The 14318-nt window shown below is 40.0% G+C and overlaps 1 protein-coding gene across 1 annotated transcript in view; it reads left to right on the plus strand.

The window, feature by feature from the left end:
• The window catches only part of KCNH5 (potassium voltage-gated channel subfamily H member 5), a 154723-nt gene that overhangs the window by 38428 nt on the left and 101977 nt on the right, over nucleotides 1–14318 (plus strand). Inside the window, exons 5-6 of the mRNA XM_054400289.1 lie at nucleotides 4012–4127; nucleotides 7741–8133. Coding sequence (XP_054256264.1) covers nucleotides 4012–4127; nucleotides 7741–8133 — 509 coding nt within the window. The remainder of the gene's footprint in view (nucleotides 1–4011; nucleotides 4128–7740; nucleotides 8134–14318) is intronic.

Consider the following 14318-nt stretch of genomic DNA (forward strand, 5'->3'; position numbering starts at 1 on the left):
TTTTTTAAAAGCAGGGGTACAAATTCACCTGGTTTTGTCCATTAATCAAAAAGTAATTAAAGAGAGACAGGGGAAACAATTCTTACTTGTATATGTTATTCCAGAATTTTTTGTTCCATTTAATTTTCCTCTGAGATACTCAGTTTAACTTCTTGCAGGGAGAAGCCTGGTCTGGTGTGTGATCTGATGATGTGACCTTTGTTTCCAAGAACTTGAGTGAAACAGTGCAAGTTCAGGATATTATTTTTCAAATGGTGTGTGGAAGAAAGACGCAATCAAGCTAAGCTGAAGAGAGCATCAAAAGTGTTGCTTTTTCTCATGAGTAGAATCATAGAATCAAGAAGGTTGGAAGAGACCTCAAAGATCATCGAGTCCAACCTGTCACCCTACACCTCATGACTATCTAAACCATGGCACCAAGTGCCATGTCCAATCCCCCTTTGAACACCTCCAGGGATGGTGACTCCACCACCTCCCTGGGCAGCCCATTCCAATGGCCAACCACTCTCTCTGTGAAGAACTTTCTCCTCACCTCCAGCCTAAACCTCCCCTGGTGCAGCTTGAGACTGTGTCCTCTTGTTCTGGTGCTGGTTACCTGGGAGAAGAGACCAAACCCCTCCTGGCTACAACCTCCCTTCAGGTAGTTGTAGACAGCAATGAGGTCACCCCTGAGCCTCCTCTTCTCCAGGCTAAACAGTCCCAGCTCCCTCAGCCTCTCCTCACAGGTTTTTTTCTTTTTGGTTTGGTTGGTTTGGTTTTTATTTCCCTCTTGCACCTGCTATTTGCGCCACTCCTTTAGTCTGTCCAAACTGAAAATATCTGTGAGGACAGGCAGTCACTAATACATGGGATAAAATTATCATTCTTTTCAAGCCTCTGGCTGTAGAAGAGAGGAGAGAATCATTTGAAGAAACATTGACATCAGTAGGCAGCTATTCAAATTTTGCCTGGTTTATTTAAACATTCACATTGGTTTTAAATATAATTCAGAATTTATCTAGTCTACAAAAAGGTCAAGAAACAGAGACATGTACCCTGTACAGATTATTTCAGACACAAGGCAGCCTGTATACATTTTCACCTTCCCACTCAGACCCCAGCATCTTGCTGTTGCTGTGTTTTTAATTTGCTTGGGTTGTAAATAGCAAACAAAGGAACTTGGTACTTTTTCACACTATTGCAGATGGATAGATCGGAGCAGGCAGAATAATGCTGGACTTTGTGCTGAATTAGAAAGAAATTGTGTTAGTGTCCAATGTGTTCCAATGTCCAAAAGCATGGGGTTCAGAGGGCAGAAAGAAATGTGAAAATGTGGTCTCTAAATGAGGCTGGAAGGTGGTGGTGTTGGTGGTGTGGTTGTTGGTTCTTCCCCCACCCCCCCCCCCCAAAAAAAAAAAAAAATCTGCTGTAGCACAAAGCAAAGCTTTGGTCTTGGTTGAAGAAAGGACACTGTGGAAAGAAGAGATCAGACCAGATGAGCAGATTGGTAACATGGAATGCTAAAACATGTGACTTCTTTCTTTCACATCACATTGATGATCTCACCAAGGTGGAAAGGGAGTATTTGAAAAAGTCATAATTCCTCTTTTTTTTTATTTTACAGCAAAAGTATTGCTTCTGTTTGGTGTGTGTCTTATTCTTCCACCTCCTTGCACTACACCTTCCCCAGTTTCCCCAGGCCTTCTGTGTTTATGATTGTGATTAATGCAGAACAGATGTTTTTCTTACCTAAATGATAACACGCCATTTGCCACCTGGGTGGCTCCAGCATATATTGGTGAATGTATTATGAGAGGACTTTGTGCTTCTTGTTGAACTTTATGAGGTTCCTGTCATAGTTGTAGTAGCTGACAAAGCTGATATGTGATAAATGAGGGCATTTGGGACTGAATCCAACAGTTTGGCTGTGGCAGTTTTGGGTTTCTTGAGCACTTTTCCATCACTCTTGTGTGATCACCTCTGTGGGGCAGAGTGACAAATTCAAGCTTGGAGACTGGCCTGAATTTGCCCCCATGGACCACTGGGTAGCGTCTTTCCAGAAGAAGAGGGGACTGAGTGTTTTCATGTATGTTTAAGTACCTGCCCAGGGTCCGGAGATGGGTACCCACCTTCCTGGAGAAGAGCTACTCTTTTTTTACGGTACTTGCTGTGTGGTTGCAGCATGCCAAAAGCAATCATCTGGATGCACTGTGGTCTCCAGCAATTACGAGCAGAGCTGTCACGATGCCGTTACCATGCTCACCAGCTCTTTGAAACCACTGGCTAAGAAAGATAAAGAGCAGTTCTGACTTTTGTCTAAAAGCTGTCTGCCACAGTTTTATAGACAATTAGGAAAAGAAAAGCACAAGAATTTTTTTCTAGAAACTAGTAGTTCATACTTCATCCCTATAGTCTTTCTTGACCTTGTTTAATTTAGAAAGTTCATATTCCTAATTGAATATCCTTGTAAGCTCAAGAATCATGAGACATATTCAAAGTTTGCTTTTAAGGCTGAGGCTTGAAAAGTTAATAAAATACTTTGTATGCCATTTTTTACCATTTCTCAGTGCATTTTTTAACGTGTGTTTTTGGGGTCATATATAAATAGCTAGACAAATTCTTTGTGCTGTGCTAGGCATGTATGAAGATATTTAGATGTGATTGCAGAAAGATGAGCCATGGATTTACATTTGCACGAATGTGATATGTGGTGAATTACAAAGCCAAACTGTAAATTATTTTTTTCTGGAAGTGTTACTGTCTGGTCTGTTCTCGGCTCCTCATTTATCTAGCCCAGGGCTTAACTTTCTAGGTCCCTGACTCCTATCAGACAACAGGCACTTAAAAATAAACCAAGCTAACATAGAAGAAATGTTGTGTTTCCTTGCTCACATGTGACATTTCCCTGATTTTCGGCTACTCACCATTCAGGTTAAATAAATGTAAACCTTCTCCTAAACCCCTTTCCTGACCATAATTTGATTGATATTTTGTACACACTTGTGTAGTAAAGTGTCAGATTATATCTGGCTGAACTGAATGTTGAGCATCTCCCTCAGTGCTCTTGGGGAGGCATTTTCTTCCCACAGATACCTGCATTTTCACTTTTCCTGATTAACAGTAAGACACTCTGCTGTTTAAACCCCTGGTGTTTTCTTTCCTACCACTGATCTACCCCATCCATCGATACATCCATGCCAGCTGTCACGTTTAGGCATTTTTCCAGCAGGAATAGCTTGATGACATGTTCCTGGATCTGTGCTGCTGTCGGTAACAGACTCCAATTGCTCCTTTCTGAAGGCTGCAGAAAAAATTCCTCAGAGGTGGCCCAGTGTGTGGGTCTCAAGCTACCATTAAGGCAGCTGTTTATCATTATCGTAAAAGCTAAATGTGTTTCTTAATGCCATTTAAAATCTAGTGCTTAATCTGTCTTTAAAGTCTTAATGATTTAATTTTTAGTCTGAAGCATTACAGTTGATGAAGCCCTGAATTTCACTGGTGGGTTTTTTTGTTTTTTTTTTTTTTTTAAGTTTTAGTTTTCTCCCTGAAGTCTAGTTGGGGTAGAAACAGTAAAGACTCAAGGATCAGACTTTTGGGGCTGTTCCAGTGGCCTGCAATCAGCAGGAGTCTTTCTGTAGCTGGGGAAGATTTTCCTTCAGCAGGATTTGCAGACTTAGGAAGCCTTTGCATTAACTTCATTGGCTTAGAATTAGATTTCAGCAGACGAGTAACTCCCCAGGAGGCTGAAAGCTCAATGTGATCCCTCTAACACAATGTCTCCAAAAGGCAGAAGAAAGAACAAGACAGAGCGTTTTGATTTTTACTAAGATTTACTCGTGGTTGCCTTAAAGCAGTGGTATTTTTCCTCTTTTGCAAGGTCTTTAAGCCTGCAGCCTGAAGCTGTTCTGTGCAGGAATTTAGAAACAATTGAAAAAATACTGAGACTTGGCATCAGTAAACACGCAGGAGATTTACCAGCAATGAATGAGGTCTGAGTACTTCTAACACAGTGATTTCCTTCTTTCCTGGCAGGTTGGACAAAGTTTGCTCGATTGACACGGGCCCTGACGAACAGCCGGAGTGTCCTGCAGCAGCTGACACCGATGAACAAGGCTGAGGTGGTGCACAAACACTCCCGCTTGGCCGAAGTAAGTGGGACAGACAACAGCCTGCTTCCCTTCGTACAGCAGAAAGAAATGGGAGGAAACAAAAGGCTTAATTCTCAGAAATAAATAATATTTTTAGAGAAAAAGTCTTTCCCAGCTTTGTGGGTGGTTTGGGTTTTTTTTTTGTTTTTGTTTTTTTCAGTCTCTCCTGCTCTAAAGCAGCAGTCTGTGCCAAATCCACATTTCTGGGGAAATGCCTTCACAGGTCACTTACAAGGTCCTATTTCTGTAGGTGCAATTCTCAGTTTGCTCATTGTTGCTTAAATTGGGCTGCACATTGTGTTGATCTGTGCACTATCTCACAATGACGTGGAACCAGACTTGATGTCCTTGAGCCCTGTGGATGGTTGTTGGCTCTCCCAGGGGAATGGGACTGGTTGAGAAACCTCTTTGGAAGTGTCCCTGCCTGGGTCCCTAGGGTTGTACAGGCACACTGACTTGACTTTCTTCTCAAGTCATTTCTGCAGTATTCTGCTCATAATTGTTTTTTCTTCCGAACTGATGAAATGAACTCTTTGACAGGTTGCAAACATGTCCTTAGCAGTGCAGATGGTGCAACAAGTGAATGCCTTTAGATTAACTGGTGAAACAGAGGTACTGCTCTCATCTTCATGTCCACTGGTAATGAAAAATATGCTGGTCAAAAATATATGGTGAAAATATATGAACTACTGAAAATAACAGCCCTAGCCACCTTGTGCCAGAGAACCTGTCTAAGAATTGATGCTAAGAACTAGTAGCAGCTTTAAATGTTTGGAGTAGTTTTGTTCCCTTTCTGGTTTTAGTGGACTTTGATAATAAAAACTCTACTTAAATTAAAATCAGAATGAAACCCACAGTTTTCAAATGCTGGCAGTGTGATGTTTTGCCTTGAATTATCCCATACCAATAGTTTGGATGACTGCTTAGTTACTCACGTCTTGCTTTTCTAATTCATGACATTTCAGTGTTCTGTAAATCCAGTTATATCTATTACTGGTTTAGACTAGAGAAAGGAAGACTGGAGAAGGTATGGTAACAATATTCAAAGAAATGTAAAGCAGTTGCACAGAATGAGGGAAGAAATTGCTCACCAGGACCACTGTAGTTAGAAGAGTAATGGCATTAAGTCACTGCAAGGAAGATTTACATCAGGCAGTAGGAAAAGCTTGGGTAAGGGAGAAAGTTGGAAGGTTGTACTCAGGAACAGGTTGTTTGAACAGTGTGCAGTCTTCTGTCTTACGAGTCATTTAGAGCTACTCTCTAGGCAAAATGCTGTGAAGAATGCAGGTTTAGTGGAGGTACACCATCACTGCACAGGCCCCATTTTCTGGGCCTGAGGATGAGCGTTATCATCAAAGCTCATCCCTTGCAGAACATACTGCTTACCTATATTAGGCTTAACAGTTATCAGGTATTTTCTGGCATTCTATGGTTTTGTGTTTTTCTTTAGTTGTATACAAGAATAATTCAGAGAGTCTGTGATGAATGCAGCTGACTAACAAGATACTGTGTATTCTTTAGTGGTTTAAAATTAAAAATTCATGCAGCGTGAAAGAAATAATCATTATAGTTCAGTGGTCTCCACAGCCACTTGCCACCCACTCACCATGTCAAGCTCAGCATGATATTATGTTAAGAATAATAATTATGCTTTTACAGTATCATGAGGTCTCCTAAATACTCCACCACCAGAGGCATAGGGAACTATCAAGCATATGTTCATTGCGTTCAACTTGAGCCCTAACTATCTTATTATTCCAGCTGCGATGAGACAGTATCCAGCTCCTGCCCCAGTGAATAAGGAAGGGAACAAGTAAGTTTGGAGAAAGCAAGAAAATAAGTCCCAGTCCTGATTTAGTATGACAGTAAAGCGTTGACCACCAATGAGTCCAAAGAGGTAACTGGAGATAATGACTAGACTATGAGTCAAAGACCAAATGGTGTTTTAAATGCAGGGGACAATTCTGTCATGGAAAGAAGTTTCATGGGCTTGCACAAACGCTGCTGTGAACAGAATGACTGTATCAATCATAGCTTTTATTCCAGCCTAGGATCTGTGGCTCTATCAGATAGTCCAGTGTGCCAGCTGAACTTTAAGTGGTTATAGGAGTGCTGTTAGTGAGTCTTGTCCTAGTGAAGGGACACCTGCAAGTTGAGGTTTTCAATGTTCATACCAGGGGGTTGGCATCTGTGAGGGTCTCTGACAAGTGCCATTGAGACCACACTTCTGGTATGCATTGCTGTTCAGCTGGAGCTCAATACATGTCCTTGTGTTACACTGAAGGTGGTGTGATATGAGGCTACTGGCAAAGGGAAAAGCCCAGATTTCCTGGAGGGAACAGGCAGACAGAAGCATCCTGTCAGTTTACAGCCTGGCGTTCGGGCCGATTAGACCTGTTGGGGAGCCACATACTCCAACACAGAGAGAGGCTGCTTTTGTTGTCCTTTGGTGATTCTGAAGAACAGATTTTTAGTAGAGTCAGGATTCTACTGTCTGATATCAGTAACAACTTTCTCATCTTAAAAATGACTTCAAAGAATTCATGGAGAATCCATATCTGTGGTACTTGAATTCCTACACTTAGTTGTTGTGCTGTTTATTCAGAGCCATTTGCTTCTCTTCACTGGGGAAGCATCGTGCATTTTTTCATTTTTGCACACACAAGACTGCTGTTTACAATCCAACTGTCCCTGTGGATATGGTGCATCAAGTCCAGTATGCGACAGATGTAGGGCTGAAATGAGTTTTAAAGTTTCTGGAATTATTTTACCCCATACAGACGTGAGATCCCCACATGTAAAAGGTGCTGTTAGTTCCAAAATATACATGAATCTGTCAGCTCAGTATAGTACCACGTTCATTCCTTTGTGCTTTTTTTTTCTGGCGTTGGACCAAGGTAAGAGGCAATTGGATTAGCTGGAAGGAATGTCTTAAGTGAAGTTGGCTTGGTTCCTTTGCAGTGTTTCCTGTTCCATATTTTACTGAAGTGCACATGCAGGAGATTATAGTCGCATGCAAAAAAGAAAATAAAGTTAATTACAAAAAATAAAAAGATAACAGATATTTGTCTTGTAAGGGCAGTAACTTTTGAAGACAGGGAGAAGGAAGCATGATGTTTTCGGGGTGTTAGGGCAGAAATCCTGTACCCAATGCTCGATTTTAGAAGGAAGTCAGACAGCTAGGCTGAAGTCTCATTTATGATATTGTTCTGTCTCAACAATGGTTTAAAGAAGAGGTGAGGGATGGAGGATTAGTCTTGTAACACAAATATTAATAGTCATGTTCATAACTGCAGAACGTAAACTGATGTGGCCACAACTTGTTTATGGACCCTCTCTGCTCTTGTTATTGAGTTGAATTCCTCTCAGTCCATCTGCAAAGACCTCCTTTTTGGCACGAATATCCTTAGATGCTAGATTGGTCCCATTCAGTGAGTGATACATGCCTCCACACATTCTTATTAAATCAGACAATTTAGAACCTGTGGGTTGACTTGCAGTGTCCAATGAACACAGTCTCATCTTTGTGCTGTTCCTTACAGAAATCCATAGAGACCCCTTACTGGATCACATTAATTGAAAACAGTAACAATTGCTCTTCTGTCTTTTGCAGGTTCTCCAGCTGGGATCTGATATTCTTCCTCAGTACAAGCAAGAAGCTCCGAAAACTCCGCCACACATTATACTACACTATTGTGCTTTTAAAACCACTTGGGACTGGGTCATCTTAATTCTAACCTTCTACACAGCAATTATGGTTCCATATAATGTCTCCTTCAAGACAAAACAGAACAATATTGCCTGGCTTGTGCTGGACAGTGTTGTGGACGTTATTTTTCTGGTTGACATTGTTTTGAACTTTCATACAACCTTTGTGGGCCCTGGTGGAGAAGTTATATCTGATCCCAAACTCATAAGGATGAACTACCTGAAAACATGGTTTGTGATTGATCTTCTGTCCTGTTTACCATATGACATCATCAATGCCTTTGAGAATGTAGATGAGGTAAGTGATTGTTTTAATTAGTAATTAATTTAGGAGCATGCTCCCAGGCATATTGCATTGATAAAGGGCAACTGATGCACTGTGGATGGCCTCAAACCACTGGGCGCTACCTACATGGCATTCCCATAGTGGAAAAGAGACATCTTAATGATTTCCTAACAACCATGTGTGAATGTGTACCTTAATGGATGTCAGTTTTAGAATCACTTGATTGTCATCCAAAAGCATTGTTGCACGTCTGTATCAAAATGGGATGGACCAGCTGGGATGTCCCCTTGCCACAGCCTCACTTTTCAGCTCAGTGCTTGCCTCTAAGCAATCTTAATCCATTGCAAGGCAGACTAATATGGCTTGATGTTAATAAAGCTCTGTATCTGCTGTGGTTGCATTCAGTGGCAAATTTGCCACTGACTTATACAAAAGTAGAGGATGCCTCTGAATGAGTGCTTTTAAAACCCTGCCCTACGATTACTTTTTGAGTCATGCTGTAATTTTCAGGACTTTTTGGTGATTTTTAAAAAATGGCTGATTTTTGCATTTTTTGGAAACAGCTCTTGAGCTGTTTGAGGAAAGAAAACATGAATATCTTAAACAGATGCTGAATTAAAGGTTTTTAACTGCAAAATGTATTAACATTTACAAAATTGAGCTTGTGGCTTAAGATCATAGAGAACACCAGAAAGCTACAAGTACTGCACACACAAGTCACTGTAGAGAAAACTCAGTATTAAAATGCAACTCTGATAGCATAAGGGCTTGTTTTAACTTGTCTCTAGAGCCTTTTATCTTTAGAGCCATAAGCATATTTTCATTTTTTAACATTTTATCAGTCTTTTCTTAGAGCACCGCTGAGTGGGATTTCTTGTTGTGTCTTAGTTGTTTGTTTTTTTTTTTTTAATTCTGAAATTGTGCAGTTACATATCCTCACTATATAAAATCTACATTCTTATTTTTGATTGCAGACTTCAGTGCAAATTTTTGCAGAGCTCCTTTAAAATTCCATCCCTGTCTCTGTGCTGAGTACCATCTTTTGACATTGTTCCATTTTATTTATAGCAAATATGACAGAAGCGATAATACTTGCAGCTTAAATTCAAGATCATATGAGGGCTGCCCGTCTGGAGGCAGGTTGTACAGTCAGGCTATCTAAGGAGGTGCTATTATCAAGGTTGTAAATATAATACAGCTTTATAAGATAACCAAATTCAGACTGAGAGGAACCTGCTTTTTATAAAAATGCAGCATTATCTCCAGATTTTCGTCCTTTAATATGAAAATAAAGAGAAAACCTCTATGCCTAAGCAGTACATATTTAAATGATGAACTTAACCTTTTTCTCTAACAAAAAGATGGGAAATAAACCATCTGCAATGTTTGTGACAGTGAAGAGAATCATTGGCAAAGTGCATTATAACTGAGTCTCTCTTCTAGTGGCAAACTTTAACCAAAATGTAATAATCATAACAATGTATCATGAGCTCCAGCAATCATAGAACTACTGTGATTTACCTTCAAACAAATGAAACATTAAATCCTTTTCATAAGAGAACCAGTAGTAACATTTCTTTCTCATTAAATGGTGTGCTGGCCCCGGAGCCTGCAGCAGACATTGGAGTCTAAGTGCTTGCGTACTTGATTTCAAACCCCTCCAACTCCAATTTTCCCTAGTGAAAATTGAAGTGATTTTGAAAACAGGTGTGTAAACAGTCAATCTTTCCTTGTTGGGTTTACATTTTTACTTTCCTCTGTCTTCCAGGGGAGATTTTTTTTTTTTAATGATGTGTCTTCATTTTTGACATTTAAGCCTTCGAGCTGCTTGGTTTGTTCTGAGTGCTTGTAGTTTTTAATATTCTTTATCTTCATCTTGCTTTTAACGCTTATTTTAACTGGTACTTCTTTTCAGGGATTTAACTTTTTGGCCCACTAGCAGCAGTGTGCTCAAACACTGTTGATAGGTAAAAAATAAGTAAATCGATAAGCTTAATTTGGAAGAAATAGTCTCATTAATTAAAAGGAAACTATTTCTCATTATAAGGTGAGTGTTTCCTCCTTAAGGCAAGTATGAGAGAGTAGCTCTTGATTCTGGTAGATTTTAGGTCTTTACCTTGGCTCTGAGTGTTGGATAAGGGCATTTGTCTGTAGTATAAAAGTTGGTGATTGTGGCATTTCAGAACAAGTTAACAGAAGATCAGAGCTTAGAAGTAAAGACCCTGGAGGCAAGTCCTGATGATCTTGGAGTTCTTGGGATGGTGGTGAAGGATAAACTCAAATCAGAATGAGCAGACGTAAAGTCAGCTGAGTGAAAGTTGACTTCCTTTGTGTGTCTCAGTTCCCTCGTTTTGTCATGTAAGGCATCAAACGCACTTCTGTTAGGTGTTAAGGGACTTGGTGAGTAGGAGGGGGACACGCTCCAAGCAGTTTCTTTTCTTCCTTATGAGCGGGTCTCTCATGCATAAGGAAGGAAATGGCCAAGGAAGGTTAGATTTGTGTCTCTCCATTGCAGATGCAGACAACTATATGTGTTATAGGTGCTTGAGGGTTCTGATGCAGAGGCTGTTGAGTCATTGTATAAGATGCCTTATGCACCTGAGTGCTATTTTATAATGTCAGAATTAAGAAGGTGAATTGAAAGATTAAAACAAGGAAATGTGAGTTTTCTTTCTGAGAGTTGGAGTTTTTCAAATGCAGTTGGTCTTGGCCAAAGTAGGAACAGTGTCATTTCCATCAGGGATAACATTAGGCCAAGGCTGAAGTCTCATGAAATTCATACCTGAGACAAACATGACTGCAAATCAAAGTTATTTTGTTGTTGAGTGGATGTAGAGCCTAAGTAGAAGAATATGATGAAAAGAATTATGACATAAAAATTGAGAACTAGGGGAGATTAAGATGATTTGAGGCAGAATTAGAGGTGTAGGTTTCCATGCCAGGAGTTACACACCCAGGCTGTTACAGTCTGCACTGGGGGATTTGAATGTATGAGAAGGAAAAGGGAAAGCAAGATAATGAGAGAGAGCGAGCGATACCTTGCCACAGCATAGAGCAATCTAAATTGACGTAATGGATGAGAAATTAAGTGGGTAAGTGGTATTGAAAGGGTAGAAAAACAAGGTAAAATAGGCTGGAGAAAAATGAGCTGAGAGAGAAAAGTGGAATCTTAGTGGGATACATGCTTTATTTAAGAAAATTGGTAGGATGATAGTCGTAGAAATCAGAAAAAAATGCATGACATTTTCTAATTGGGAAACATTACTTGCACCAAAATACACTGTGGCTAAATAAAAGCCATACAGAAAACCTTTCCTATACAGAAGCATGAGAAGGGTCACTAGAAGACATATTAAGATACCCAGCCAATTTTCAAGGTAGGAACAAGGATGAAGGGTGTGTGCTGTGAATCTCTGAAACTACATTGATTTTTACTTTTTTTTTCCCCAAAGTAATAGAGTTCTCTGAAATGTCAGATTTAGTTCAAAAGTGCATGTCTCTCAGTCCATTTCTTATTTTAAATAAAATAAAACAAACAAACAACCACAAAGAAAAACATTTGGAGTAATGACGAATATGGTGTTTGGATCCAAAGATTTTGACTGCATGAAATTCCTGTTGTTACTAGGCTGTGAAGCATGTAGCAACTAGATGTTAGATTTTTTGACTTGGAGTTACATGAAGTGATTCTAATTTTCTCCCTGAGTACCTATCTGCATGTAACAACTCATTCCATTGGTGTATGCACCATTGCTTACGTTTTCAAAACTAAGACTCCCTACTTTTGAAGCTACAGAATTATGTTACCTTGAGGCTTAGCCTTTATATATGTTCTGCCTACTAGAGAGGTACAAATATCCAATCACTGTCAGTCTGGGCTACCAAAAGGTTGTTTTAAGAATGAGTAGCCCTCAATTCCATACGAGGCACAATTGTTAGAGTCACGTTATGCTGAAATTGTCAGCAGCTGGGTTTACAATGCTTGTTCAGATGTGGTCAAACCATGCTACAATTCTCTGTGGGGCCAAATACATGGATTTATAGTCCAGGGAAACCAGGATGTTGTGCAGATGTTTGGCCCTTGTTCCCACATGGAGCAGTGCAAATGCAAGAGTACATGGAACTAGAAGGACCTCAGGTACCCACACTCAGGTACACACACACACTGTCTTGAGAAGACTGAGAGGAGATTTTATTGATGTTTATAAATACCTGAAGGGTTGGTGTCAGGAAGGTGCTAATCCTGTGATCAGACAAGGGACAATGGATACAAACTGGAACACAGGAAGTTCCACCTCAACATGAGGAAAAATTTCTTTACTGCAAGGGTGATGGGGCACTGGAACGGGCTGATTAGGGAGGTTGTGGAGACTCGTTTTCTAGAGACTTTCAAGACCCGTCTGGATGTGTTTCTGTGTGACCTACCTTAGGTGATGCTGCTTTGGCAGAGGGGTTGGACTCAGTGATATTCAAAGTTCCCTTCCAACCCCTACCATTCTACGATTCTACGATACAGTGCTGCCGAGGGCTGCATTTGAGTCTCTGTAAATCAGTATGTAGAATAAATATTCCCAAGACTAGGTGGATGAGCAAGATTTTAGACAAATGGAGAATACTACAAGTATTAAATATGGCTTAAAATTAGCCTTTGCTGTTTGGAAAAATACTGGGCTTGGCTTGTGGTGTTTTGGGTTTGTGAGGCTTTTGAGGGTATTTTTGTTTGACTTTGGGTGTGGTTTTTGTTTTATTTGTTTTGTTTCTTAGGGGGTTTTGTTTTGTTTTGTTCTTTTCTGAGAATGTTCACTGAGATTCATGAATTTCTGAACTTGTAATGAGACAAAACTTAGAAGCTTGATCTCATCTCTGCTGGAAACATGGCCTGTGAGTGACATGGCACAGGTTGTAAAGAATGGGGCTGGATACCAGTACAGTGGCCAAATAGATGGTCTTCAATTTAGTTATGTAAAAGAACATCCTTTCTGGAAAAATTATTATTCATGAACCAAGGCTGGAAGTGAAAGCAGACAAATTTTAATGGCCTAAAAATTTGAAGTTCTATGTCTATTGTTTAATAATGTAAGACTATGTGACCCAGTGGCCTTTAATATTTAGTGATTATGCAGGACATACTAAAGGATGGGATCCTTGCAACTGTAATCTTTTAATTACCATTATCAATCTGTTTCAGCAGTGGCAGAAACTTCTTTGCATCACTGCAATTAGTAGCAACTAAAGTAGCAACATCTGCAAATTGAAGGCAAATAAAAACTGATGCAACAATAGTTTAGCCATGTTCATATCTTCAGTGCTTTTCTGCAAATATTCCCTTTAAGGGAATATATAAAGAAGGGTTTATAAACCCCAGTCTGAGTGGAATATGCAAGGTGAAGATAAATCGGTATGTTTCAAGAATGTGGCTGGCTCTGAAATCAAGGCTATAGCTAGCTACTTTTCTTAAATCTAGGTGGCTGACATAGAGAAAATAATTCCCAGAACTAAATCCCTGCTGCAGCAGCCCTGTGTTGAACTATGATGAGAACGCCTAGCAACATAACAACAGATGCAGTAAGCCTGGGACCTGGCATTTCCCCCTTTGTTATGCAGTTGGAAGGCAGTTAAATAGGAAGAATGCTGAAGTTTGCAGAAAACAGCAATATAACAATACAAAGGCTTGGTTATGATGTCCAAATATTAATGTATCCACTTTAGGCATATGTTATGTAGATGGTCAACTATATTCTCCCCTGTCACTTATTCACCTTTGTCACCCCTACAACACGTAGTTCAGGATTGTACCGCATTTCTTTAGCTTTTACTCAAGCTAGGGTTCTGTTCAAGTTCTGTCACTGTTCAATTACCAGCTTTTCTAACGCTATACAAGGTCTGGGGTATTTCTGGTTGTTCCCCTGTGAAGACTTGTGAATGTAAATGTGATGTGAGGGGCAACTTGTGAAAGGAAGAGCCTGATCTGGATTCGATGCTGGGAGTGGTGGGAGGGCATCCCACTAGATTGATGTGAAATGCTAGCCTTGTGCTGCACCACTCTGATGTGGATTATGGCATGCTGAACTGGAATTATATGTCTCAGTAGTCTTTTTTCCTTTTTTTATTATTTTTTTTAAAATGTGCTGTATATGTTTGGTACAAGCCATCTAAATCAAATCTATAGTCAGAGCTATATTAAGTGATGCAGAGTC

This window comes from Indicator indicator, chromosome 4 (assembly GCF_027791375.1).
Source record: "Indicator indicator isolate 239-I01 chromosome 4, UM_Iind_1.1, whole genome shotgun sequence".
In the NCBI taxonomy this organism is placed as follows: Eukaryota; Metazoa; Chordata; class Aves; order Piciformes; family Indicatoridae; genus Indicator; species Indicator indicator.